Below are 27274 nucleotides of genomic sequence, written 5' to 3' on the forward strand. Positions count from 1 at the left end.
GACGGGGTTTCACTATGTTGGTCAGGCTGGTCTCAAATTCCTGACCTCGTGATCCGCCCGCCTTGGCCTCCCAAAGTAGTGGGATTACCGGCGTGAGCCACCGTGCCTGGCCGAGTATCAGTTTCTTTATCTGCAAAGGGACAGCTGAATACACAGTCCCAGGATTGTTCTAAGAATCTGCTAGACGAATGATTAAAGTATAAACTTTGGAACCCAACAGGCAGAGGTCGGCGTCTTGCTCTGCCCCTCACCAGCTGCAACATCTCGGACCCTCTCTGAGCCTCAGTTTCCTCCTGAGGGAGATCAGGATGCTCCCTCCATTGCAGGGCTGCTGTGAGCATGAAGGGAGACAGCAGGAGTGAGTGCTTGGCGCGGTGCCCGGCCTTGTTCCGATTCGCAGGTGCAGTGACGAATGCCACCTCCCACGGATCCCTTCCAACAGCACAGCTGAGTTGTACCCTTCTGCCTCTGCTCAGCGCCCACGGTCAGCCCTGGGTGCCGGTATAATTAGCTCCAACTCGGTGGTGAGCAGCGCGGCTGCTCACAGCCTCTGACACGACTGTCACCTCCCACTCAGTTCCCCAAACCACAGCGATCCCCACTGTTGAGTGTGCGGTAAGTGCCCTCTGGGCACAGGGCGGAGTGCCACCAGAGGACCGCTTACAGCTCACAACCTATGATTTGACACAGGGAACCAAAGCCTTTTCCTTCACTCTAGGACTGCATACCAAAAAGAAAAAAAAAAGTTTCGGGGGGAAAAAGAAGGCTGCCTTTTGGGTTTGCTGAAAAATCACATTCCTCCAGATCCTGTAGCCGGCTGGGGAAAGGCGTCCTGTTTCTTTAAGAGGCCTCTGCTAGAGGGGCGGGGACGGCCGGCGTTTTTCCTCTCTACCGGCAGCTGCTCCCGCCCTTTCTTGAGTGACAGACAAGCAACCCAATTAAAGAAAGAGATTTCAGCGTGACAGCGAGATGGAGCAATAGGAGCCCGGCCCGGCCTGCGCGGGGCGGGGTCCCAAGAAGGCGGGGCGGGCGGAGGCTGCTGGAGTCGCAGAGGCGAGACCCGGGAGCGGGAGCTGGGCCTAGGTCGACGAGCTGGTGAGTGAGGGGAGTGCCGGGGACCAGGGCGCGGCAGGCGGTGGAGAGGGTCCCGGCCCGAGAGACGTAGGGAAGACCGGCCGGACCGAGCGCGGCGGCCTGCATCTGCCGGGGAGGCTGAGGGGATGAGAGGGCGGGCCTGGGCTGGACCAAGCCGGTTCGTCAGGCCCCCGAGGGGTCGCGGCCCAGCAGGGGCTTCCGGACGGGAGGAGAGACAGGGTCCTGGACCCAGAAGGGGCGTCGCGTGGCGGAAGAGGGCGGGCCAGGTGGTCCGGCGCGGGGGCTGGCTGAGCCGGGCAGCGGTCGGAGGGAGAAGGAGGGAGACGTTGGGTGGGAGGATCGGGGAGGGAGGGCACGGAGAGGGCTGGGAAGGAGCGTGGGAGCGCTCGGGGCGGGCCCGCACGAGTCCGAAGCCCGGGGTCCCGCTCGACTGTGACCCCGCTGCCCGGGTTCACCAGCCCGCCCCGTGGATCCTGCCGACTCAGTAGCCCCCCGGTGCTTGTACTTTCCATCCCCAGCGCTCACCCTTCAGTTCAGGCCCCTCTCGCTTCCTGCCTGGGCAGTTGCAGTGTCTTAAGTGGTCTGCCCGCAGGCACAAGGGCCACTGTCCTGTCGGCCTTGCACCGTGCCCGGAGAAACCTTTTCTTTCTTGATTTTCTTTGTCCGAGAGTACGAGCACCGGGGTTTTTTTTTGAAACCTTTTTGAGAGGGAGTCTTGCTCTGCCGCCCAGGCTGGAGGGCAGTGGCACGATCTCGGCTCACTGTAATCTCTGCCTCCCAGATTCCAGCAATTCTCCTGCCTCAGCCTCCCAAGTAGCTGAAACTACAGGTGCGTGTCACCACGCCCACGCACCCAAAGATGTTTGTATTTTTAGTAGAGACAGGGTTTCACCGTGTTAGGCTGGTCTCGACTTCCTGGCCTCAGGTAATCCGCCTGCCTCGGCCTTCCAAAGTACTGGGATTACAGGCGCGAGCTACCGCACCCGGCCGAGAAATCTTTTCAAAATCCAGAGCAGATCTGGATATTTCGGGCATGAAACTGGCCAGCTTCCCACCCCTTTGTAGGGTCAAACCCAGAACCTGACCCAGGCCCTGGAGATCTGGTCCTGCGGACCTCTCCCAAGTCTGACTATTCCTCCCGCTTGCTGAGTGCTCTCCCCACACTGGCCTCTTTCCGTTCTTTTTACATCCCAAGCTCCTGCCTTCCTCGGGGCCTTTTATTTAGTGTTCCTTCCCCGGCTTAGTCTTGAAACTCTTCTTCAGTCTTTCAAATCTCCACTTAAGCATCGCTTCTGCAGGTTAGGCATCCCTGTCCCTGACTCTTCGACCAATACCCCACTTTATCAGCCTGGGTACTTGTCCTTCACAACACTTTCACAACTGAAGTTTTACATTTATTTACAAAAGTATTGGTATTTCTCTCTCCATGCCACCAGATTGTAAGGTCCATGAAGAAGACAGTGGCTGGTTTTGCTTCATATTGTATCTCTAGCATCTCACACAGCACCAAGCAGTATTAATATTTACCAAATAAATAAATGCAGGGTTTGAATTTGGCAAGAGGAAGGGGATGCAAATCGTGGTCACTGATATCTACCTGTAGGGGAAGGAAACTGATGTTTGGAATGCTTTTTGTGTGCCAGGCTCTATGTTAGAATGATGCTGCTAACAGAAATTTAATATGAGTTTTATATATATAATTTCAAATTTTATAGTAGCCACATTAAAAAATGAAAGAAACAGTTGAAAATAATTTTAGTAATATATTTAACATAATATATTCCAAAATTATATTATAACGTAATATAAAAACATTATTAATGGGATATTTTACATTCTTGTTTTTTGTCCTAAGTTTTTGAAACCTGGTTTGTATTTTACATGAGGGCAGCCTGTGCCACTATTCAAGTGCCTGGTAGCCACATGTGGCCAGGGATTGCGGTATTGGGCTGTACAGCATTACATACTTTATGTACCCTCTAGAGTCTTTTGAGATAACTCTTGTTATCTGCACTTTACTGATACAAATAGTGAAGCTCCTCAAAGAGGTTATCTGCCAGGGATAATTCTATAGTTCATAAATGGTGGAGGCGGGATTAGGACCTCCATCTGTTAATCTTCAGTCTGGTCTGACTATCTTTTCTTTCTTTTTTTTTTCTTTGAGACAAAATTTTGCTCTGTTGCCCAGGCTAGAGTGCAAATGGTGCGATCTCAGCTCTGCGTCCCGGGTTCAAGCGATTCTCCTGCCTCTGCCTCCAGAGTAACTAGGATTACAGGCATGTGCCACCACGCCCAACCAATTTTGTATTTTTAGTAAAGACGGTTTCTCCATGTTGGTCAGGCTAGTCTCGAACTCTGGACCTCAGGTGATCTTCCCACCTTGGCCTCCCAAAGTGCTGGGATTACAGGCGTGAGCCACCGCACCTGGCCCAGTCTGGTCCTTCTATATACCTCATGCTGACTCCAGGAGGTGCAAAGGAAATTAGAGGGTACAGGAATTCGGGACCAAACTTCTTTAAAAACTTCAGTGTACAGCATATTCTAGCTTGTTCTGTGTTGAGATAATGTGTCCAGATGTAGCAGTACCACCTGCCAAGGTGGCTCAGCAGCAAGCATATTTGATGCAGTTGAAAGAAACGCTGCAAGGCAAGTTCTTTGACCCAGTCACCACACCTCAGCCTAGCCTGGACTTAGTCTGGTCCCAGGACCTGGGTAGAAAAACATACATACCATGCAGCATCTCAGAGGTGCTGGGTCTACTAGGCTTCAGTTTACAGCCTGGCCTTTCTCTCATTTTTTTTTTTTTCTTTTTTTTTTTTTTTTTTTTTTGAGAGGAGTCTTGCTCTGGTTCCCTGGCTGGAGTGCAGTGGTGCGATCTCTGCTCATTGCAACCTCCACATCCTGGGTTCAAGTGATTCTTGTGCCTCAGCCTCCCGAGTAGCTGGGATTACAGGTGATTGCCACCGTGCCTGGTTAATTTTTATATTTTTAGTAAAAATGGAGTTTCACCATGTTGGCCAGGCTGGTATTGAACTCTTGACCTCAAGGGATATGCCTGCCTCGGCCTCCCAAAGTGCTGGGATTACAGGCATGAGTCACGGCACTGGGCCTGCAGCCCCAGTTCAGCAATTGCTCACTGAGTAGCTGCCATGTCACGAGCACTGTTCTAGGCCATTTGTGGTGATTGGGCAGTGTATGTCATAGCCTTCATCTTCAGGACGCTTCAGGTATACTTGCAAAGACAAGACTGGATCACATAAAATGACTAGGAGGTGTAATGTGGTGTGAGGCATCATGTGGTGTAATGACGAACCAGAATCAGTATGGGCCAGAGGCTGTCTTGGCCAAGCTGCGTGGTGTGTTTTTAAAATGTTGGATTTAAATTCCTCTAGGCAAGGTGGTACTTCACAGTGTTACAGACCCTACATGGAGGCTGCTTGGTTTATTTACTTACCTGCTTGGCTGCTTAAGACATTTGAATTTATAACCCTATTGGGCATGATGGTTTTATGTGAGTCACTAGAAAAGATTTGTTGAGCACTTATTATATGCCAGGCATTGTATTGGCTGCTGCTTTGGAACTGATCATAACGTTTTCTAAAGTTCTTCCACTAGGAAATAGTAGTAACGATAATAGTGGAACACCAACAAATGCTTTGCCTTTTATATTGACTTTCCTCCTGGACTGCCTTCACATATGCTCTCTCAGTTTGTCAACAATACGCGATATGCCTGCCTAGCAGGTAGGGCTGGGGAAACATGGTTACAGAGCTTTTGCAGCTTCTTCGAAGTTCACACAGTTAGAATTCTGCTATTATGCTTACTGTTTTATTATCCCACTTAATGTTCACAACAGCTTTACAGGGTAGGTTGATGATAATCCCCATTTTACAGGTAAGGAAATTGTTAGTGCCAGGAGCCAAGTTCAGGCCTTTCCCACTCCAGATCACAGCTCCTGTTAAGCTACACTGCCTCACTAGAAGGCCAAAGTTGGAATAGACCTCAAAAACATCTAGTCCAGCCCTCCATGTAGATCAGGACCCGAGGTCCAGAAAGGCTTGTGCTTGTGGTAGAGCTGTGCTGCAGGAAGAGAGTAAATCAGAAGTGGGGGCCTAGGCCTCCTTTTGTCCCTAACTGGTGGCATGGCCTTGCCAGCTTCTCCGGACTTAAGTTCCCTTATTTATATAATGAAAGGGCTTGGCCTGATTTTACACTGAGAACAATGCTGTGCTGTTCTGGTTGATACTGAAGGAGTTCACAGCCCAAGATGTTAGTCAGAACCCAGGACTCCTCTCAGCACACCACACTCCCTCCCTAGCCAAGCTCCATCTCCTTATGCAGCCACAGTTTTCTAAAGTTTCGTTCTGAAGTGCATCTGTATTTTCCATCTCAGTTTCTGTTTCCTCTCATTTCCAAAAACTGAGGCAAGTGGTTTGTAAACACTTGACTTTTTGTAAATTCATCTCCTCAGTTATTGTAGTTAGGGATTTGGGAAGTTCTAGGCAATTAATAATCCTCAGTCACTAGTGTTTTCACTCTCTTTTAATGGCAGTTAGGTCTGGAGGCACCCTGGAGGGAATTTTACCGTGGAATTCTAGGGACACAGCTGTGTGCCAGACAGTGTGCTGCAAACTGGGGGAAAGAGTAGGTGGGGGAATAGACTCAGGCTTCATGAGTCTTTACCCTCAGGTTGTCAACTCTCCTGGAGTGTGGGTCCACTCTGGCCACCTGTTAAAATCATCCGGGAGTTTCTAAATGCCCTGGGGTGTGCATTGATGGTGCACAACCAGAGTTGAGAACCACTGTTTCTCGGACTGTATCTGAACTTGAACCTACATCCCAGACTTTAACATGCACTTGAACCACTCCAGGATATTGTTTGAAGGCAGATTCTGATTGGGTGGGTCTGGGCTGGAGAGGCAGTTCCACATTACTACACGCTCCCAGGGATACTGCTGCTGCTGGTATACAGATCACACCGATAGTAGTCAGGGAAGAGACTGCACATAGAGAATTGTAAATCAGTAGGATTGTGAAAGTATGTGTAAAAGACTGGGATCACAGGTGAGGATGTAGTAAATTTTACCTGAGGTGAGAGGGTTAGGAAAGCCGCATAGAAGAGTGATTATCTTAGCTGGGCCTTGCAGGTTGAGTAGAAGTTTGGCAGCTGGACAAGGAGGAGGAAATAATAGCACAAGCAAACATACAGACTCAGAAGAGCATGGTTTTTCAGGGAGCAGGTGGTCTGGCGAGAGCATGGCATCTGCAAAAGCGAGTTTGAAAGCCAGTCCCACCGCAGAGCCATGGTGGACCTGGAGTAAGTTGAATGCTCTGCTAAGGAGTTTACCTAAGCACTATTCTTTAAGTGTAGGAACACTATAGAGGCTGTCTATACAGGGTAAGAGAAGACCCAGGCAGTTCTTATAACAGGAATCAAGATGAAGAAACCCAAGCAGTTCTCCTGCCCTCTACCCTTTCTCACCACACTTTTGCCTCTATGTAAGTTTGTGGCTTTTAACCATGCTTGAATGAGTCCTGTGTATAACACACTTCAACAAAAAGGGAAAACCTCAGCTGCTGTTGGTATGGTGGTCCTTCCCAGGGTTTCTAGCAGTAAACGTGAGAACCGTAATCTCTGCCAGTCAAATCCTCCCTTTTCTGGACCTCAGAGTCTCATCCTCATTCAGTGGACTGAACTAAGGGAAGTTGAGTCACTTCTCAGATGAGAAGATTTCAGAAGGAGAAGTCTTTTTGAGATCATGTTCTCGATTAGAAAGTGGGTGTGACCCCAACTTGCCTTCCTGATGAGGTTGCATTCTGTTGCAGGAAACATAAACCAAACTTACCCATGCCTCCTTCACCAAATCAAAAGCAAAATAACTGAACAAAAAGCACACGTCCATTTTTATCCCTAAAGGAACAGGAGGAAGGAGGGGAGCTGGAAACCTGGCATTCTTCATCCCAAATTCCTTACTAATAGGAGGGGATCATCTTTCACTTCCTTCCTTGGATGGGTTTTCCAACCCTGCTGTCAGAATCCAGCTCCGGGAAGCAGCAGTCACTGCATGGGTGATTGATAAAACTCCATGGGGCCTTCTGTAACAGTGATGATTTTTAAGCACACCTTCTAGAAGCCACTTAGAGACTGCTCCATTGGAAACAGTAATGTTCCTATTTTTTCTACTTTTCCTAGCTCTATATTTGAAAAACTGGCCTTTCATTCTTATGACTTATAGTAAAATTAACTTCAGGTCAGTGTGTGCCTCTATCTTATTTTTTGGCATTTTGACTTTTCCAAATCATCCTTTTATCTGTAGTGCTTAAAGAGGGGTGGGAGGGAGAAAGGTGGAGAGTTGTTTAATCCGGAAGAGGCCCTCTGAGCCTGGATGTGGAACTACAGCTCCCTTATTCTGATGGTTTGCAATTGAGCTACAGTACTGCTGAGTGGTGGAGCAAGAGGCTATTTATAACCCTGAGAATTTTGCAGTGTTATTGAATTCCTTCGACCTAATTTCCACTTCCTTTTTAGAATGAAAATGAAGGGAGTAAGCAAACACGTGCTGGATGGGTTCCCGACAAGGAGATCCTTTATACTGGGAATATTATCTGGTGAATAGAATTACTTCTAGTCTCCTATCTCCTGATGTTTCTTTTCCATAGGGAGAAAAGCAGAGGGATGTTTTCCTCTTTCTTTTAACCAGAGTTAGGAGTACTAACTCTGATTTTTCAGTAAGACTTATTCTAATGTTTGATATGAAAACAAAGTTTTTTATTTTATTTTTATTTTTTAATAGGGACAGGATCTCACTGTGTCACCCAGGCTAGAGTTCAGTGGCATGATCGTAGTTCACTACAGCCTCAAATTCCTGGGCTCAAGTGACCCTCCTGCCTCAGCCTCCTACGTAGCTGGGGACTACAAGCACATGCCACCATTCCCAGCTAATTTATTTTTTGTAGAGACGGGTTTCAAACTCTTGGCCTGAAGTGATCCTCCTGCCTTGACCTCCCAAAGCATTGGGATTATAGGTGTGAGCCACTGCACCCAGCCAAAACAAACTTAAACCATGGAAATACTTTGTAGTTAGAGGATATTGGGACACAGAGGGAACGCCAGGCAGCCTGTACAATTCATGCCAGTGCCTGTCCATTGGGAGCCAGCCTGGTTCACAGAAGTGGAAGAAGTCAGAGCCATTAGGTTTAAGCAGACACAGGTGCTTACTGAGCCTTAAATGTACACCAAGTGCTATGCTAGGTTATGAGACTACAGAGTTGTACCTGTCCTGGAGGAGGAGCTAGTGGAGATGTGTAAATAAGTGCCTGTGATAGAGTATGATGAGATCATACGTTAATGGAAGTATGAACGGGATGCTGTGAGAACACAGAGGCTCTTATCCTATTTAGTTTTGCCAAGGAAAGATAGAGAAAGCTAAGACTAGTACGGGGAGGAGGTAACATCTGAACTATGCTTTGATGCTTGAATAGGAGCTCTTCTGACAGTCAGTAGAGGAAGAGAATGTGCAAAAGTACAGAAGAATTGAAAGAACATGGCCTGCCTTATAGAAATAGCAGGTAGTCCAGGGAAGAGCCTGGCTAGATTGTGAAGGACCAAATAGCACACGAGGGAGTGTGGCCTACTTTATAGACAACGGGCTGTCTTCCATTGCAATAGTGAGTTCTTGTGAAGGTTTCTTAGCCTCAGTGTGCTTTGGTTTCAGTTACACAAACCAGAAATCTCCACAAGACACCTGCTGTGGGTCAGGTGCAGTGCCGCCTGCTTTCTCATGGTTTTCCAGCAACACCAGACAACCTGGGATCAAATTCTGGCTGTGCCACTTGCTAGCTGTGTGCCACTGAGCCTGCTACTTTACTCTTCTGTGCCTCCATTTTCTTATCTCTAAAGTGGGAATAATATACCACACAGCATTGCTGTGTGGATTAAATGAATTAATATATGTAAAGCCCTTAAAATAGTGCCTTAGCATTATGTAATTGTTAGCTAATGTCTTTATTTAGGGAAGTATTATGTAGACGGATGAGAACTAGCTTTGGCGTCCTAAGACCTAGGCTTGAGACCTAGTTCTGATGTTATGGGTTGATTTATTTTATTTCTTTTCCCTCCCTCCCTCCTCCCTTCCTTTTTTTTCTTCCTTCCGTCTTTTGGGAGGGAGGTGTAGAAAGAGGTACGTGGAGAATAAGTTTGTCAATCCATTTGAACTTCAGCTGCCTTACCTGTAAAGTAGGAATGTTCTTCAGAGTTCTTATGAGCATCAATTATAATAATGCTGTGGAAGTGAACAATCAACTATAAAGAGTCTACCTGGTCTGGGCGCAGTGGCTCACACCTGTAATCCCAGCACTTTGGGAAGCTGAGGCAGGTGGATCACCTGAGGTAAGGAGTTCGAGACCAGCCTTACATGGTAAAACTCCATCTCTACTAAAAATACAAAAATTAGCTGGGTGTTTTGTGGGGGGTGGCGCCTGTAATCCCAGCTACTTGGGAGGCTGAGACAGGAGAATTGCTTGAACCCAGGAGGCAGAGATTGCAGTGAGCCAAAATCGCGCCATTGCATTCCAGCCTGGGTGACAAGAGCAAGACTCTGTCGTTAAAAATAAATAAATGAATAAAAACAAAGAGGTTGCCTGTACGTTACTATTAGATATATGATTACTATAAAGTTACCATATAACTGATCTGTTTCAAACAAATCAGACTTATCTAGTGAGTAAAAGCAAAGCAGAGCAAACCCATGGGTTTTGCTCTTATTAATGTAGCCATTGTTAATGGCTTACTCAGTACCATCATCTTATGCCAGTGATGCTGCTGTCTGCTGAGACCTCCATTTTAGAGTTCCCGCAGAACTTGGGGGCAATTTTGGTCTTAGGTACAATGAGTAGAAACATAGGCTAGCTTAATTTTTAGGAGTTTTATTGACAGGATACAGTGGACTTTCTGGTACTCCAAGCATAGGAAGTATAGCCACATAATCTGGAAATTTATCAGGTAGTAGCTTTTCCCATCTCTTTCTGATTTCTGGCTTCAGCTCATTTATATATTTCTGGATTCTTCCTGCAGAATCGCTTCCTCTGAAAGGCTTTTGGTTTTTATTCTCCGTATCTTTGGCTCGTGTGAATCTTTGGCTTGTGTTAACTCTTTGGCTTGCCATGGTACCTGCTCTGAAGCTTACTATGATCTTACTTCTCCAGGGCCCATTATCACCCAGCTCCCTTAGTGTCTTTTATTTATTTATTTATTTGGGATGGAGTCTCACTCTGTTGCCCTGGCTGGAGTGCAGTGGTGTGATCCAGGCTCACTGCAACCTCCGCCTCCTGGGTTCAAGCAATTCTCCCTGCCTCAGCCTCCCGAGTAGCTGGGATTACAGGTGCCTGCCACCATGCCCAGCTAATTTTTGTATTTTTAGTAGAGACGGGGTTTCGCCATGTTGGCCAAGCTGGTCTCAAACTCCCGACCTCAAGCAATCCATCCACCTCAGCCTCTGAAAGTGATGGAACTATAGGTGTGAGCCACCACAACTGGCCAGTCTGTCTTTTAAATTCAAGAGAAAGAATTGGAATAGTTCAGCTAAAGTTGGATGTTCACTTTGGTCCCATCAGCTATGACAGGGTTGTGGAGAATGTCATTCAGGCTGCCTGGGTTTTGTGGGAAGGACAGAGTACTGAGAATGGGGGCTTGTTAATATCTTTCAAATAGTTTGGTGGTTGCAAATCTCCATGTTTTAAAATGTGTATGAATTTTTGAACAGCCAAGAATCATTCAGGACTAACGTTAATAAAGAGAGACTCAACCTAGGATATCTCATATGGGGCCAAGAGAAAATAATAGCTGTAACATAATGAGCTTTATTTATCTCCAGAGATGGCGTTCAGAAAGGAGTTAAAAATAATACAGTTTGTTTCTTAGCAGCACCATCAAAATTAAGGAATGGTGTAGCTTCATTTGGTGAGAACTTTAAAATGGGTATCCTCACTTAGATTTTTTAAATTCCACTTAAGAACCATGGACTTTTAGACTTAGAAGACGTCTAAGACATCCTTTTCTAAATTAAATCTCAGTTTTCTTCTATTAAAAGATGTGAGTATAGAACTAAAGCTGAGACATGAGAGACATGATTTAGTTCTATACTCGCATCTTTTAATAGAAGAAAACTGAGATTTGGTTAAAGGGACGTATATACATTGTGAAAGACCTAGGACTGGGCCGTGAGGCCTCTGGCGCTAAATCCAGTCACTTTCTTCAGCAGGGACAGTTATCCCAGCCCACCGCTCTTTCTGTTGTACCTTCTGTGCCTGCTTATTTTTAAAAATAAGGCAAAACTCATGGATGATGATAAGAAGTCAGAAATTTCCCTTTAAAGGACTGGAAGGATTGACTGGAAGAGGAAGTATGAAGTAATTTTCTAGGGTGATGAAAATGAAATGTTCGGTGTCTTGTTTTGAGTGGTGGTTGCAGGGAGATGCATGTGTATATTTCTATTATATGTATTTATATATACAAACATATGTACCCTTAAGCCCTCTGCATTATATTGCATGTAAATTATATGTCAGTTTTTAAAATTGACCTTACAACTGTGCAGTCCTATCTACTAATTACAGCAGCTTTGCCGATAAGGATAAGGATGCATCTCTAGGCATCCAGAGATTGATGGTGCCACCCCTGGAACGAGAACTCCCTGCCTTGCTATAAGTGGAGCAGAGCATTTTCCCCAGAAATTATGCTGATAGGGCCAATTTCTTTTCTGAGGTTTGTTGTGTGTCTAGGCACATAAAAATCACATGTGAACAATTCTGCCATGAGCTACAGAAGTTATGGAAGCTTTGTGGGCCATAAGGCCAACCCACTTCAATCCCTTTAGGCTGCGTTTAATTAAGTGGACAGAAGTTGAGGCTGGCTCAGAGGAAAATGGGAAAGCACTGGCCAAAGCCAGTCCAAGTTCTGTCCCGCCATTATAACTTACTAGCTGGGTGACCTTGGGCACTTAACAAAACCCTGAGCTTTAGCTGTGCCATCCTCAAATGGAGGTGATAATCCTATTCTGCCTAATTCATGAGTCTGCTGGGACGACACAATAAAATAAGTGAAAGCACTTTGAAAACTAGTTCTTTTACACTGTCAAGTTCTGGAAAGGCTGGGGGTTTTTTGTTTTTTGTTTGTTTGTTTGTTTTTTAATGACAGACTTCTGAAGCATCCCATCCTGACTAGGAAATGGTCATGAAAGCATCCCGCTTTCTGAGGCCTGTGGGATTACGGGGACAGGACTTTTACTCCTTTTCATCAAAGAGGTTTATATTTACCAGGCTCCAGGCTGTGAGAACTGACATCTGTGTTTGGGCTGGAAAATTGATAGCATACATGCATAATGGCCTCACAACAGCTATGCTTTGTACGCCAGGAGAGGCAGGTGGTCCCCATTAGTGAGGCATGAATTGTGGGTGAATGGCTTAACCTCAAGGATGCAGAAAGGTCTTTTTCATTAAGAGAGAGGCCTTTCCTGAACCTGTAGGCAATGAGTGTAAATATACATTGAAATAATCCATCAGCCAAGTGACTTCCCTTCGTCAGACCTTGGAGAGAGAATGCTTTAGTTACTGCTTGGAATACCAGTAAGCTATCAGAGTTGCCTAGGATACCAGTCACATGGGCCCATCTTCCAGACTTGCTCAAGATGATTTATTTTCCTTTATTTTGGAGCGAAGTCGGGGAGGGGGTCAGAGGTACTTGCAGAGCCCTGTCCTTAAATAGAGGGGCCCTTGTGTGAGGATAACCTTACCTCCCTCCACTTGAGTTGTCAGCAGCCCCTGCCCTTGGCAGTAGGGACAAAAATAGCATTTCCTGTCCCAGTTCTCTTCCCCATTTTCTGATGTCGTCCCACACAGAGGAGGCTTTGCATTGTGTCCTTTGAGGGGAAAGGAGTGGCATCGAGGAGTGCGGAGGAAGCAGGAGAGCATGTAGCTGGGCCCTGCTGACGCTGGGATCTTCCTGGGATGACTGCATAACAGAAGTAGCCTGGCTCCTCCAGCTAACGACTCACCCAAGAAAAGGCTGTCTATTCTTATCTGTCTCAGAGCATATGCTTCTCTCCTCCCAAGGTCTCAAGACAGGAATTTGCAATAAATACGTTCTTCTACCACCAAGTCCTCTTGACTCTTAAACTAAAGCACCACATTGGCACATCTTGCTATTGGCTGATCTACGAATGATAGACAGTTTGTCCCATTTATTTTTGCTGCTTTAATCTCAAGAAACAAAAGCCCAAGGAGAGGTTGTGGTATGATCTAGGAAAATCCAAACCAAGTAGTTTCATATGTTACTTTATGCAGTGTCTGTCTTCAGACTCTTAACGTGTAACAAGAGTGAAAAATGAAGATGTACTCTGACTTTTTCCACCTTTCCGATTCTTTCTCCCCAGGCAGCTGTGTCTGTGTTTTTGTCTTGGGGAATTAGAGCCAATTGGGAACGATGCCACCACCATCAGACATTGTCAAAGTGGCCATCGAGTGGCCAGGTGCTAACGCCCAGCTCCTTGAAATTGACCAGGTACGCTCCTGAAATGAGAAGCAGTGATGAAAGGAAAAGGACCTGGGGAGCGAATGCAGAGGGTATCTTGAGGGATGGGGACCACTGACAGCAAGAGGAAGAACCAGCAACAGAAAGGCCAAGATTTGGGCCTGGTCCACCCTAGGGAAGGTCGGCCACCATGGCTTAGGAGAGGCTTCCTCTTCAACAAAAGCTATTAGGAAAGAAGTTCATTCTCACGCCCCAGCTTGACCCTGCTTGGCAGCCTCTCTTGTCTGAACCTTGGCATTAGTAGGATGGTGCTGTTGAAGACTCTCTTTTTCTCTTTCAGAAACGGCCCCTGGCATCCATTATCAAGGAAGTTTGTGACGGGTAGGTTGAAACAGACCTTGTTTTCAACAGTGGCAGCTCCAACTGAAGGAACACTGCCACACCATGAGGGGAGTTCTGGGAAGGATCTCTAGTTAGGCACGTCCCCAACATGGGGCTCTTGGGACTTACTGTCTTGGGAAGGAAGTACAGTTGACAGCAATGCCCCTAAGACATTTATACTTCTTCATTTTTTCCTTTAAGTCTAGCACTGCCCTCCTTGAGGTCCTGGTAGGATCTGAGACCCCTCCTCGGTTCCACACACCTCCTTTTGTGGTGTCATCTTTACAAAAAAGGCCGAGTCCATGATTTTTTCAACATGACAACCTAAAGCTTTGATTTTTTTCCACTGTATACCAAATAGGCCACCCAGTCCTTTGAACAACTCTATTGAAAATTACTTATGAGCAGCTTCTGGACAAGAGCGTGGCCAAGTGGGATATACTGTTTTTCTCTTCCATAGGTGGTCATTGCCAAACCCAGAGTATTACACCCTCCGTTACGCAGATGGTCCTCAGCTGTACATCACCGAACAGGTTAGTACAGGGAGACGCAAAATCAATATGGGCCTTGCTTGGAAGTAAATGACCCAAGGAGACAGCACTATTTATCTTCACTCAGCATCCAGGTAGCTTCCATGTGTTGGGTAAAGAGTTGCTCCCTGGACAGACTGGGAAGTGCCAGCCCTTGTTCCTCCCTAGTGGCTGGAAAAAGGTAGCTTTTACTTCCTGAGGGTCCAGGGTGCCAGAAGAGAATCTTAGAAGCTCTTTGCCAAGGAACAAGCAGGAGAAGAGTGCGCAACTGAAGAGCCTCAGTTATATCTACTGTAAAAAAGACAAATCTGTGGATTCAACTTGCTTGTACCACTTTAACATTTTATCTTAGTTACTCTTCTTGTTTGTTTTTCACTACCTAGACTCGCAGTGACATTAAGAATGGGACAATCTTACAACTGGCTATCTCTCCGGTAGGTATTCTTCCTTCCTGAGGAGTTTATTTGTGTCACAAACAAATATGAGCACCTACCATGGGCCAGGCTCTCTGTTCTAGAAACAAGGACTCTGGAGATTAAAAAGTTGGTCTTAAGGCCGGGCGCGGTGGCTCAAGCCTGTAATCCCAGCACTTTGGGAGGCTGAGGCGGGTGGATCACGAGGTCAAGAGATCGAGACCATCCTGGTCAACATGGTGAAACCCCGTCTCTACTAAAAATACAAAAAATTAGCTGGGCATGGTGGTGCGTGCCTGTAATCCCAGCTACTCAGGAGGCTGACGCAGGAGAATTGCCTGAACCCAGGAGGCGGAGGTTGCGGTGAGCCGAGATCGCGCCATTGCACTCTAGCCTGGGTAACAAGAGTGAAACTCCGTCTCAAAAAAAAAAAAAAAAAAAAAAAGTTGGTCTTTTTGTATCAGGAAATAATACAGGAAAATAAGTCTGTCTTGGTTGTCACCACCTAGTAAGGAGTAAACAAATGCAGTATAAGGCCTTTCTCAAGGGTCTTGAGAGAAAGTTGCTTAGGGAGCTGTGGGAACTCACAAAGGGGACCACCTAACCCAACCTGGAGATTTCCAGAAAGCCTTGCCAGAGAAGGGGTCACTTAGCTCAGATGTTAAAGGATGCGCAAGAATTAGCAGGACAAAGAAAAAGAAATGTATTCTAAGCAGAGAAATCAGCATATGCCAAGGCAAGGAGGTATGCTGTATTTGGGAAAAGCAGGAGTGCTGGATGGCTGAAGGCTTGTAGCAGTCATTCAGAAGCCAGATATTCAAGGTTCCTTGATGGCCTGCTCATGGGTTTGAAATCTCTTCAGAAGGAAACTAGGGACTTAACAGCCCAGTGAAGGCAGATGATAATGGAGATGAAAGGGTGGATATGAAGAATATCTAGGAGGTAACCTTTAATGAGTATGGTGATATGCTGTATGTGGAAGGAAAGGGGAGAATGGAGGATGACCCCTGCTTTCTGCAAAAGCAGCCCTTAAAGGTTACTAAGGAAGCAATCAGAAGGGTAGAAAGAACACCAGGAAGGTGAAGTGACTGAGGAGCTTTGGGCAGGGAGAGTGTCAGGAATGAGGAAAGTATGGTCTGCCGTTTTTAATGAACAGAGATTTGGTAAACTGAGAACAGAAAAACTGTGTAATGACTTGGGAGGTGAAGAGGACACTGGTGATCTTCACAAAAAAGTTATGGTGATGAGGCCAGGTGGCCAGATTGAAGTGGGTCAAGTAAAAGAAAGGTAAAGTAAGGACTTGGAGTCTACTGCTGTATCAAGAAGCTTGGTTTTAAAAGAGAACAGACAGAGAAGGTGATAACTTGAAGGGGACATGGAGTCAAAAAGATATGCTTTGTAAAGCATTCATGGGTTTCGCAAATGAAAAATTTTCACAGAGATGGCAGCACAAGGTCTTCACCCAACTCCTGTCCCCATCTGCCCAGTTCCCCACCTTTCTGACCCTTCATGGTTGTTGTTTCTGTTGCAGTTTTTTATGTGCCCTTAAGAATGTGTTAAGATGGAAGAGAGGAAGGTTGAAGGTACAGGAAAGCAGGTAATCAGTACAACAGGACCTTATTGGACCAGGAGAGGAAGGACTCAAAGCCCAGGTAGAGGGAATCACCTTGACTGCTAGGCCCATGAGGAAGACAGTCAGTGTGGTTGCCCCTTTGGTTATGTTTGTAGAGAGCAGCCAGAAAACTAAGGGCATGATGGTGCAGAGAGAGACTGGTTCATCTGAGAGGAGGGGAGGTATGAAGTGATATCAGCTAACATTTACTGAATGCCTGTATTTTGCTACTTTATGTAATTATCTAATCTTTACAAACATCCCATGAGATAGGTACTTTTGACAGCTCCATTCTGTAGACAAGGAAACCAAGGCTTAGAGAGGTTAGTTACACAGCTAATAAAGTAGCCAAGCCTGCTCTCAGACCCAGGTCTGTCTGACTCTAGGCTCATATTCCTTCCATTATATTCTTCTGCCTTCCTCTCTTGTCCTGAACTCTTCTCATCTTAAGAACTTCATTCTTCCCTCCTAACCTCTGGTAATTTAATATGACAGCCCGGGAGTTACTTTTATGGAAGTACCAACACATTTCACAGACCTCTTGCACAGTGTAGTTGATTTTCCCAGAAGTACATCTCTCTGGAGCAGGAGGCAGCAGCCCAGAAATGCTGTCTCAGGAGGAAAGTTGATATTTGGAGTTGGAAGTTTCGAAGTGGGATGCAGACCAGTGCTCTTCAGATTGTTCTATGTTGTGATCTTTTCCTGTGCTGCACATTTTCTCCACTGCAGAGACAGTGAGGGCTTCCGTATCATAGAGAGCATTGTGCTGTGAAGGGCCAGCTTTGTAATAGTAAAAGAGGAGAGGCAAAGGGGAGAGGGACAGCAGGCCTGACTCCTTGGTGGCAACAGGAATTGGGCTCCAGTCGCTTGCGTAACACTGAGAAAAAGGAAAGAAGACCAGGAGTGTTTCCCCAGAACTACCACTTTGACGAACAATCATACGGACTTCGAGAGAAAGTTTTAAAAAAATTGTCAGACATTTCACATTTTAGGATTAAAAGGGACCTTAGAGGACATCAGATTAAATTCTTCACCCAATGCAAGAATCCCTTCTACTGCATCTTCGACAGATGGTTATCCAGATTCTCCTTGATTGCTTCTGGTGACAGGGAGCTTAATACCTCAAGAGAAACCTCTTCTGCTGTCTAACAGTTTTATAAATTTTATTTTATTTCTTTTGAGATGGAGTCTCGCTCTGTTGCCCAGGCTGGAGTGCAGTGGCACGATCTTGGCTCACTGCAACCTCCACCTCCGTGGTTCAAGTGATTCTTCTGCCTCAGCCTCCCGAGTAGCTGGGATTACGTGTGTGCCCCACCACGCCTGGCTAATTTTTGTATTTTTAGTAGAGACGGGGTTTCACCATGTTGGTCAAGCTGGTCTTGAATTCCTGACCTTGTGATCCGCCTGCCTTGGCCTCCCAAAGTGTGGGGATTACAGGCGTGAGCTACCACGCCTGGCTAGTTTTACTTTATTTTACTTTTTACTTTTGAGAAAGAGTCTTGCTCATCACCCAGGCTGCAGTACAGAGGCACAGTCCTAGCTCCCTGCAACCTTGAACTCCTAGGCTCAAGCAGTTTTCCCACCTCAGCCTCCTGAGTAGCTAGGACTGCAGGTGTGTGCCACTACACCTGGCTCATTAAAAAAATTTTTTTGTAGAGACAGGATCTCACTCTGTTGCCCAGGCTGGTGTCCAACTCCTGACCTCAAGCAGTCCCCCTGCCTTTGCCTTCCAAAGCCTTGCGATTACAGGCATGAGCCACTGCACCCAGCCAGCTGTTTTTTTTTTGTTTTTTTTTTTGAGATGGAGTTTCACTCGTTAGCCAGGCTGGAGTGCAATGGCGCTATCTCGGCTCACCGCAACCTCCGCCTCCTGAGTTCAAGCAATTCTCCTGCCTCAGCCTCCTGAGTAGCTGGGACTGCAGGCGTGCACCACCATGCCCAGCTAATTTTTTTCTGTATTTTCAGTAGAGACGCGGTTTCACCATGTTGACCAGGATGGCCTCAATCTCTTGACCTTGTGATCCACCTGCCTCGGTCTCCCAAAGTGCTGGGATTATAGGCGTGAGCCACCGCGCCCGACCCAGACAGCTTTAATTAAAGAAAACCTTCCTCTATTAAACTAATATCTGTTTCTCTGTGACTTGTCATTGTTAGTGGGTCTCCCAGATGTCTCCAGTATGCCCTTAACAGGAATTTTTTTAATCCATAGGCCACAGTGGTACAGAAAAGGTACAGATAACTACAGATTGGTTTTGGCATATTAGTAACTCTCTGCTTGATACCATAAACATTGATTTAGCAACTCCTAAGCAGTGTGAAAAAACTAGTTCTGCCTCAGGTTTGGATGTCCACAGAAGGACATCTGTGAGCTATCCAGAGTAACCTGCTCCAAGGGGCAGATGGCACATATCTTTTCCCTGGTCTCCTAGTCCCGGGCTGCACGCCAGCTGATGGAGAGGACCCAGTCATCCAACATGGAGACCCGGCTGGATGCCATGAAGGAGCTGGCCAAGCTCTCTGCCGATGTGACTTTTGCTACTGAGTTCATCAACATGGATGGCATCGTTGTGCTGACGAGGCTTGTGGAAAGTGGAACCAAGCTCTTGTCCCAGTGAGTATAACTAAGGTCTCGTTCCAAGGACTTTTAACCGTACTACATCTCACAGGGCATCCTAGTCTCATTTCCATTGAGTCAAATAAGAAGTTTATTAACTACCACCTGTGTACAGAGCAGTGTGCCAAGCACTAGAGTTTATACCGAGACATATAATTCCATACTGTGGTTCTAAATCTTGTAGTCTAGTTGGGCTCTCACAAATTAAATGGTAGTACAAAACAGTACTGTGCCAAGTGAGCAGTAAAAATAGGAGCTAGAGAAGTCAGGAGGAGAGCGGTCAGGTCGTGACAGACGTGTTAATTGCTGGAAATGCTTGGTCTGATGTGCGTTAGTGAGCAGATGGTCCAGTATCTCCCAGGTGTCTATCTGTTTGTAATCAGCCTCCCTCCCTCTCCATTCACCTCCCACCCCCCCCCCCCCCCCACACACATAGGCCTTCCCTTGTGTTTACCACAGGTTACAACCTACCCGTTTGCCATCTCCCTGCCACACTTTTGCATAGGGAGGAGGAGACCAGAACTTTGTGATACCCACAAGCATCTTCACCATACCCCAGAGTTGACAGGCATGTGGTGGGTAGTGATGCCTTGTGGGCAGCAGTCAATAAACAGGTGCTTGGTGCCTAGGTTGCTGAGGAGGGAGTCAGAAATCTCAGCCCATTGGTCAACTATTGAAACTTTCAGCCAAATCTACTAATGATAGATATTTGTTGTACGTCTTGGATCATCCAGCTGTACTGAAGTCCTGAAGCCTTCAGTTGCCGTCAGCACTGACATAGTTCTAGTTTCCCGAGAGCTCAAGGTTAGAGGAGCCTTAGTTTCCCTCTCTTTAGCCTGAGGATGATAATACCTACCTTGCAGTATTAGTGTGAGAAGTATTGTTAATAAGAATGTGTCTGAACATGCTTTGTAAATAGGAATATTGTCTGTTAATTTTAGAGCACTGTACAGATATATAAAGGATTAAATGTATAAGCAGGAGACAAAAAAGAGAAAACATTTTAATCCTTATTCTCTACCAGCACTAGAATAAGAGCTTTGTATACATCATCATCTTGCCCTCTCCGCAACCCTGTGAGGTTAACGCTGTGAGACTAACTCAATTTTAAAGAGGAATAAATTGAATTTTGAAAAGATAATATTTGCTTGGTTAGTAAGGTGGACAGGAACTGAACCCATCCCCTGCCCTCTGCTGCCTCTTGGCCTAAAGGTTAACATGGCCCTTCACTTCCTTAGGTTCCCCTGACAGGCGTTGGAGTTTGACAGAGGTCCGATGTCATCTTTGGCACTGGGAAATAGATAAGTGATTCTGTGTCCCTAGGATGAAGCCTATGGAGAAGGAAGGCCTAATAACCCAGCAGCATTTTTTTTTTTTTTGCAATGATAGATACCTGGGCTGAATCTGCTCTACATCTGGCTAGGTGTGCATACAGGCACTTACAGTTGCACCGACTGATTTCCCATGAGGGTGTTAAAATTCATTTTTTTTTGTGGCTGCCCTCACACCTGTGTTTCCCAATCTGAATCTTTGTCTATTTTGTGTGTGTGTTGCACGTGTCTCAGCTACAGTGAGATGCTGGCATTCACCCTGACTGCCTTCCTAGAGCTCATGGACCATGGCATTGTCTCCTGGGACATGGTTTCAATCACCTTTATTAAGCAGGTGAGGCCTCCAACATTCTGTCTTTTTCTCCTCCCTCAGCTGCCGGTTCACAGGGTTTAAGGGGAGATACAGGCAATGTAGCCATTCTGGTGAGATCAGCTTTATATTCCCTGGGGCCAGATTTTTCATCCTCAAGCTCTGGTCTTCTGTGGCTTCTGAAAGATTTGCATTTTGTTATACTCTCAGGGCCTGCACTGAGATGGAACTGGACCATCAGAACTAAATATGATCAAAGTAGAATTAGATTGTCAAGGAGACTGGGGATAAAGCCAGCCAGTCAACCAGTACTATCCCTGAGGCTTTTGACCGACTTCCTGAGCTCTCCCTTCTCTTTGGATAAAAAAACAAAACAAAACAAAACAAAAAATGTGCATTTCATTTGCAAATCTGCCTTCTGTTTACAAATCTGCAAGATAGCCTGTTTGGATTCATACTAAGCTCAGTGGGTAGGAGAGGGTACTGCTGGTTTTACCCTCTCTTTTACACAAAGGGCCAGTGTCAATTCAGAAAACTGACCTAAAACCAATGAATAATATTACATCTGCTGCCCTAGAACTTCACCTAATATTGGCTTAGGACATTGAGACTCCCCAACACTGGACAAAAGTGAAATGTGTCAAGGATACTATCATGGGGATTGAGAAGAAGGATTCGAGTAAAATCCTTTGTTTTTTTATACGCCACTTTCTCATGCTGGAACTCTTATTTTGATAACAAGAATTAAGATTTTAGATTTTGAGGAAACATGATTAAGTGGATATTATAATCCGAGATTGAGACATCCATGCCAAGGGAATCCCTGGCACATTGGCCAGGGTAACCACAAACCAGATACCTCTATCCAGCTAGCAACAACTGCCCAGATGTGAAGCAGAAAGAGCTTCAAGGGCTATCATTAGATGCTAAACTTCTATCTTTCTTGCTCCCAGAACTTCTCAATTTGATGTGCCATCTCTGGGTCTAGATTGCAGGGTATGTGAGTCAGCCCATGGTGGATGTGTCAATCCTTCAGCGGTCCCTGGCCATACTGGAGAGCATGGTCTTAAACAGCCAGAGTCTGTACCAGAAGATAGCTGAGGAAATCACCGTGGGACAGCTCATCTCACACCTCCAGGTGTGAGTAAAAGACCCTACACCTCCCTCCCTTCACTTGTCTGTCCTCTTCTCTCCTCTTATTTTAAGTCTCCTAATCCTCCTCTGCTTTGCTTATATTCCAAGCTGCTGGTTGGCTTGTTCATTCATTCATCACCGCTTCCACATTCCTGCCAGAATTTCTCCCATCATTCAGACCTGATCATGTCATGTTCCTGCCTAAAATCCTCTGTAACTCTCTCTGCCCTTTAGGTTAAAATGAAGATTTTCCCAGTCTTCCCATACTACCCTGGTACTAGACAAAATTAGATGCTTTCTCCCATATGGGCCCAGTAGTCTCTGTTTCTACCTATGATAGTTATGTAAAATATTGTGTTTATTATCTGTTGCCCATTTTGAACATAGAGCCCCCTGGAACCTGAAACCAATCATTGTCATATCCCCTGTTTTGATTTAAGTAGAGGCTCAATTAGTACTTGTTGAATGAACACTTACTGAACTGATGATGCACTGTGGGTGACTATAAGAAGTATCACACCAGGCATGAGTTTGGAATATCAGTTCAAATCCAGGCTCTGCTGCATACCAGGTCTCTGACATTAGCAAGTAACCTAGTCTCTTCTGGCCTCAGTTTCTTCCTGTCTAGACTAGGTTAATCATCTTCACCTCACACACTGTGAGGATCAAAGGAGATTTTAAAAAGGTCTAGCATAGTGGCCAGCATGGGTTAGGTATTCAGTATTTTCACGGGCTTTTTTGCTTTTGCTTGTTAAGACTCTTATCACATCCTAAAACATTTTACCTGATAATAAAACCATATGACAACCCGTCTCCATTGTTTTTACTTCACTTCCAACCAACCTACACAATGTAAAGAAGCTGGACTCTGCAAAACACGGGTGGCACTCCTGTTGATTCTCTTCTGACTCTGCCTCACTTCTGTCTTTTTGGACATTGTCAGAATGTTGTCAGAATCTCCCACTAGTTGGGAAGTCATAGCTCCCAGATTTGGGTGCTTATAATGGCCTTGTCTTCACTCAGCTATGCTACCAACTTGTTTTTCCCTACTAATCCAGGCAAAAAGAAAGCACAATGATTTCTTTGCAGCTCTGATTTCTCCTTGTCACTTTTAAGGACTTTTCAACCTCAGCTTTCTTTTCTTTTCCCTTTCTCTTCTCCTTCCCCACCCCCTTCCCCTCCCCCTTTTCTTTTCATTTCTTCTCTTCTTTTTTGTTTAAGACAGGGTCTCACTCTGTCACCCAGGCTGGAGTGCAGTGGCATGATCATAGCTCACTGCAGGCTCAAGCAATCCTTCCCATCTCAGCCTCCTGAGTAGCTGGAATCACAGGCATACTCCACCACACCTGGCTAGTTTTTTTTTTATTATTACTATTTTTGTAGAGAGAGGGTCTCACTGTGTTGTCCAGGCTGGTCTCAAACTGTTGAACTCAAGCAGTCCTCCCACCCCAGCCTCCTAAGTAGCTGGGACTACAGGTGTGAGCCACCATGCATGGTCTAGTCTCAGCTTTCATGCCCAGTGAGTCACCAAGGTTGATTAAGTTGAGAGGGACATAATAAACTCCAGATAGAGATTTCTGATTTTCCCGTACCCTCACGTCTACTTCCCTTTTTTTTGTCTCTGAATTCGGAGTGGCCCCAGTTGCCTCCCTAGGGATGATAGGGGAACATGGCATTTCTTAGGGGCCAATCATGAATACTTTCAGTGCACAGCTATCACCAGAACTTATGTGCTTTCCTATTTGGGCTGAGGGACACTTAGTGCCCTCTGTTAGACTCCCTGGTACCTGTGACTAACCAGGAAGCCCATCAGCCCCTCTGGAAAGAGAGCCACAGAATGCACCCAAAACATGGCAAGTGGAGATGTCAAGGACCAGGATTGTAAGATTCCAGAGCATGATTGTAGTTATTTTGTTTGTTCATAATAAAATACGTTTATAGTCAAAGACTTTAAAAATACAGAAAAACCCAAAAAGTAAATTATTTGCCCATTATCTCACCTCCAGACATACCCACTGTTAAACATTAAATTGAATGTCCCTTCAATATTTTTTTCTATGTATATTTTTAACAAAATTGGGATCTCATTATATACACTGTGTACCTTGTTTTTTTTAACTGAATAATATATCTTGAACATTTCTCCCTGTCAAAGGTTTTTCTAAAAGGGTAGTTCTAAGTCTTTTTTGCAACCTAGACACCTTTGAAGATCTGGTAACAAGCATACTCCCATCAGTTTGGAAAAATGGTCACTTAGTCAACAAACTACGTAGAATAGTTTCTGTATCATTCCTTGGGTTCACAGATACTCTAAGCCCATCCCTGAATCCCAGGTTAAGAATCTTTACCCTAGGCCAGGTGCAGTGGCTCACGCCTGTAATCCCAGCACTTTGGGAGGCCAAGGCAGGCGGATCACCTGAGATCAGCAGTTCGTGATCAGCCTGGCCAACATGGTGAAACTCTGGCTCTACAGAAAATACAAAAATTAGCTGAGTATGGTGGTGGGCTGTAATTCCAGCTTCTCAGGAGGCTGAGGCAGGAGAATCACTGGAACCCAGGAGGTGGAGGTTGCATTGAGCTGAGATCGTGCCATTGCACTTCAGCTGGGCAACAAAAGTGAAACTCCATCTCAAAAAAAAAAAAAAAGAATCTTTACCCTAAAACGTGAGTTTTAATAACTATTTAAGATTCTCATTTATATAAATAATTGGCTAATGTGATCATTTGGATTACTTTCCATTCTTTTTTAAGTAGTACTTTAGTGAAACGCCTTGTCAGTAAATCTTTCATAGCTCTCTGATTAGTGTCTTAGGATAAATTCCTATTAGTGAAATTGCTAGGTCAAGAGCATGCCCACTTTGAATGCTTTTGAGACTTAGCTCCAGATCATTAATTGTGTATAATCTGTGAGTAATTGTTTTAAACCACCTCTAAGCATCGTCTTGCTGTTCAGTCTTCTAATCTCCTTCTGCCTTCTTTCTCCACTGACACAGCTCCAACCAGGAGATTCAGACCTACGCCATTGCACTGATTAACGCACTTTTTCTGAAGGCTCCTGAGGACAAGCGACAGGTCTGTGGCTGCCTTTTCACATTTTTCATCTGGGCTCTTCTGAAAGAAGAATTCTCACCCCACGTACTCTTTGCTGTGCAGAGAGCACAAACTCAGCCATTTTCCCAAGAGTCCTTCCTCCTGGCCTGCTGGTCCAATGCCCAGAAGAGCAGCTTTGCTAAGGAAGACACAGGGAAGAACTATGAGGGGAAACCAGCTGGGTCTTGGATGAGAGCAAGGCCCTTCAAACTTTTTCCTCCAAAGGGCCAGAGAACAAATATGTTTGACTTTATAGGCCATGTCGTCTATGTGATAGCTACTCAACCTTGCCATGATAGCTACTCAACCTAGCCATGATAGCCAAAAGCAGCCTCAGACAATAGGTAAATGAATGAGTATGGCTGTCTTCCAATAAAACTTTATTTACAAAAACAGGCAACAAGCCCAATATGGTCATAGTTTGCCAACTCTTGGGTTGGAGGATCAAGAATAAGGAAGAGGAGACCCTGTTGGTACCATGAGTCCAAGGAGTCCTATATGAAAGGGATTTTGCACTAAGTTTTATGTTTAAAGGTTCTCTGATGCAGATGCTAAACATCTTCCTTCCCCTGTTCATTAACTGTGTGACATTATGCAAATAGCTCTGCCTTTGTGAACCTTAGTTTCCTCACCTGTCACGTGGGAGCAACAACATCTGCCTTGTTTACCTCACAAGGATGTCTGAGGAGAAACAATATCCCTGCTTCACAAATGAGGAAACTAAGAATCAGCTGGGGGGTGGAACAAGCACTGACCTGAGAGCCAAGGGGCCGGGGACTAAGTACTCTCTCTCTTGCTGGCTGGGCAAGTGTTTGTAACCTCTCTGGGTCTCAGTTTCTCTTCTGTAAAATGAAAGGGCCAGTTTAAATGATCTCTGACAGCCCTTCCACCATTAACATTCTAGATTTCTCTGAGAAAAGCCCAAGTGGTGTTAAAAGTAAGATGTTTTAGTTCTCTGACAATCTCATGGGCTCAGTAGGATGAAATCCAAGTAGGATGATGTATGTACTCAGCTCTTGGTAGTTTCTAGAGGGAAGACCAGAAGCATCTGTGGTTCTGTCTGTCCTTGTCTTTCTTGGATGGCTTGGCTCTGTTAATCTTCCCAGTCCTTGTTTGAATGTAAGCTGAAAGCTCATTCCATCTGCTTCTCTCTGTGCTTTTGCTTTCTGCCGGCAGGACAAGCACCTTAATCCTCTAGACCTGCCTGTCACTGTAAGTAGCACTGCCATGTGAAAGGGCCTCGGCTCTTCCAGGTGGGGAAGTCAAAGCTGGGCAAGAATCTCATGGTCTGATCTAGATATTCAGGGCATGCCAACACCCAGGGAAAGTTTGTGTGCTGTGAATCTCCTTTGTCGGGACACTTAGGGAAGTACTGCAGATTAAAGTCACAGAAAGGATTAAGGGGTACCTGCCCCAGGGAGTGTGGCCCCAGCTTTCCTTTGTCCCTTGCCTTTGCATGGGTCTGTGGTTCAACTAGGGAAGATCAGACTCAGAAACAGCTTGTGACTTTGATCTAGGCAATACCATGGATACGTCACTTCTTACTTGCTTGAGCAGAAAAGAAAACATATTCCATGCCCTTTTTGGACACTTACTACATAGGAATCTGAAAAAGTTTTGACAGTCAACAAAAGGGTATTTGGTTGCTCATTTTTTAATTATAGGAAGCTTTAGAGAGGTCAGCTTTTCGACAAGATGAAAGAGGATAAGTGCCTCCCCCTGACACCACAGAGAAGCTTTTGGCCTAAGACCTTTATATTCTAGCTTCAGACCACTGTCAGTTTACCCATTTTGTGAGTTGTCCACAGCAAGATTTAATCTCAGGTGTCCTCCCATAGTTACCATAGAAGTTTCTAGGCCATTATCCTCTGCCAACCAGTATGTATTCAGTGAACACAAAGTAAAATTTAATGTTCCATTTGGAATATGGCTAGAAATCCAGAAGTGAGAGAGGGGTGTCTTTCAGCTCTGAGGAAAATGACAGAGCTCACAGATATTATTCCACAGGAGAGGTGTGACAGCTCCCTCAGGCCCATTGATTTAGGATTCTCTATAAAATTAAATGAAGGCAGCAGTTTAGAAAATGAAGTCATAGTAATTAACATTAGTAAGAAGTGACGGCCGACTATTGGAAGGAAGAGACAGAAGAATTATGAAAAGCTGTCAGAAAAATTAAAGCCATTGTAATCTGGAACCATTTTGTTTATGGGAAAATAGCTTCACATCTCAATAGCTCCT

At 45.4% G+C, this 27274-nt stretch overlaps 1 protein-coding gene across 2 annotated transcripts in view; it reads left to right on the top strand.

Annotated features, from left to right (window-relative positions):
* Nucleotides 1-994: 994 nt before the first annotated feature.
* Nucleotides 995-27274, top strand: part of ELMO2 (engulfment and cell motility 2) — a 40770-nt gene continuing 14490 nt past the window's right edge. The window contains exons 1-10 of one of the 2 annotated variants that reach the window (XM_032263635.1): nt 995-1095; nt 13524-13651; nt 13962-14002; nt 14463-14535; nt 14916-14966; nt 18987-19168; nt 20737-20836; nt 21801-21952; nt 24940-25018; nt 26213-26248. In XM_032263635.1, the coding sequence (XP_032119526.1) occupies nt 13574-13651; nt 13962-14002; nt 14463-14535; nt 14916-14966; nt 18987-19168; nt 20737-20836; nt 21801-21952; nt 24940-25018; nt 26213-26248 (792 nt within the window). In that variant the 5' untranslated portion in view covers nt 995-1095; nt 13524-13573. The remainder of the gene's footprint in view (nt 1096-13523; nt 13652-13961; nt 14003-14462; nt 14536-14915; nt 14967-18986; nt 19169-20736; nt 20837-21800; nt 21953-24939; nt 25019-26212; nt 26249-27274) is intronic. The other variant, XM_032263636.1, reaches the window with a different exon arrangement.

This window comes from Sapajus apella, unplaced genomic scaffold (genome assembly GCF_009761245.1).
Source record: "Sapajus apella isolate SASKATOON/1434 unplaced genomic scaffold, GSC_monkey_1.0 scaffold137, whole genome shotgun sequence".
Classification (NCBI taxonomy): domain Eukaryota; kingdom Metazoa; phylum Chordata; class Mammalia; order Primates; family Cebidae; genus Sapajus; species Sapajus apella.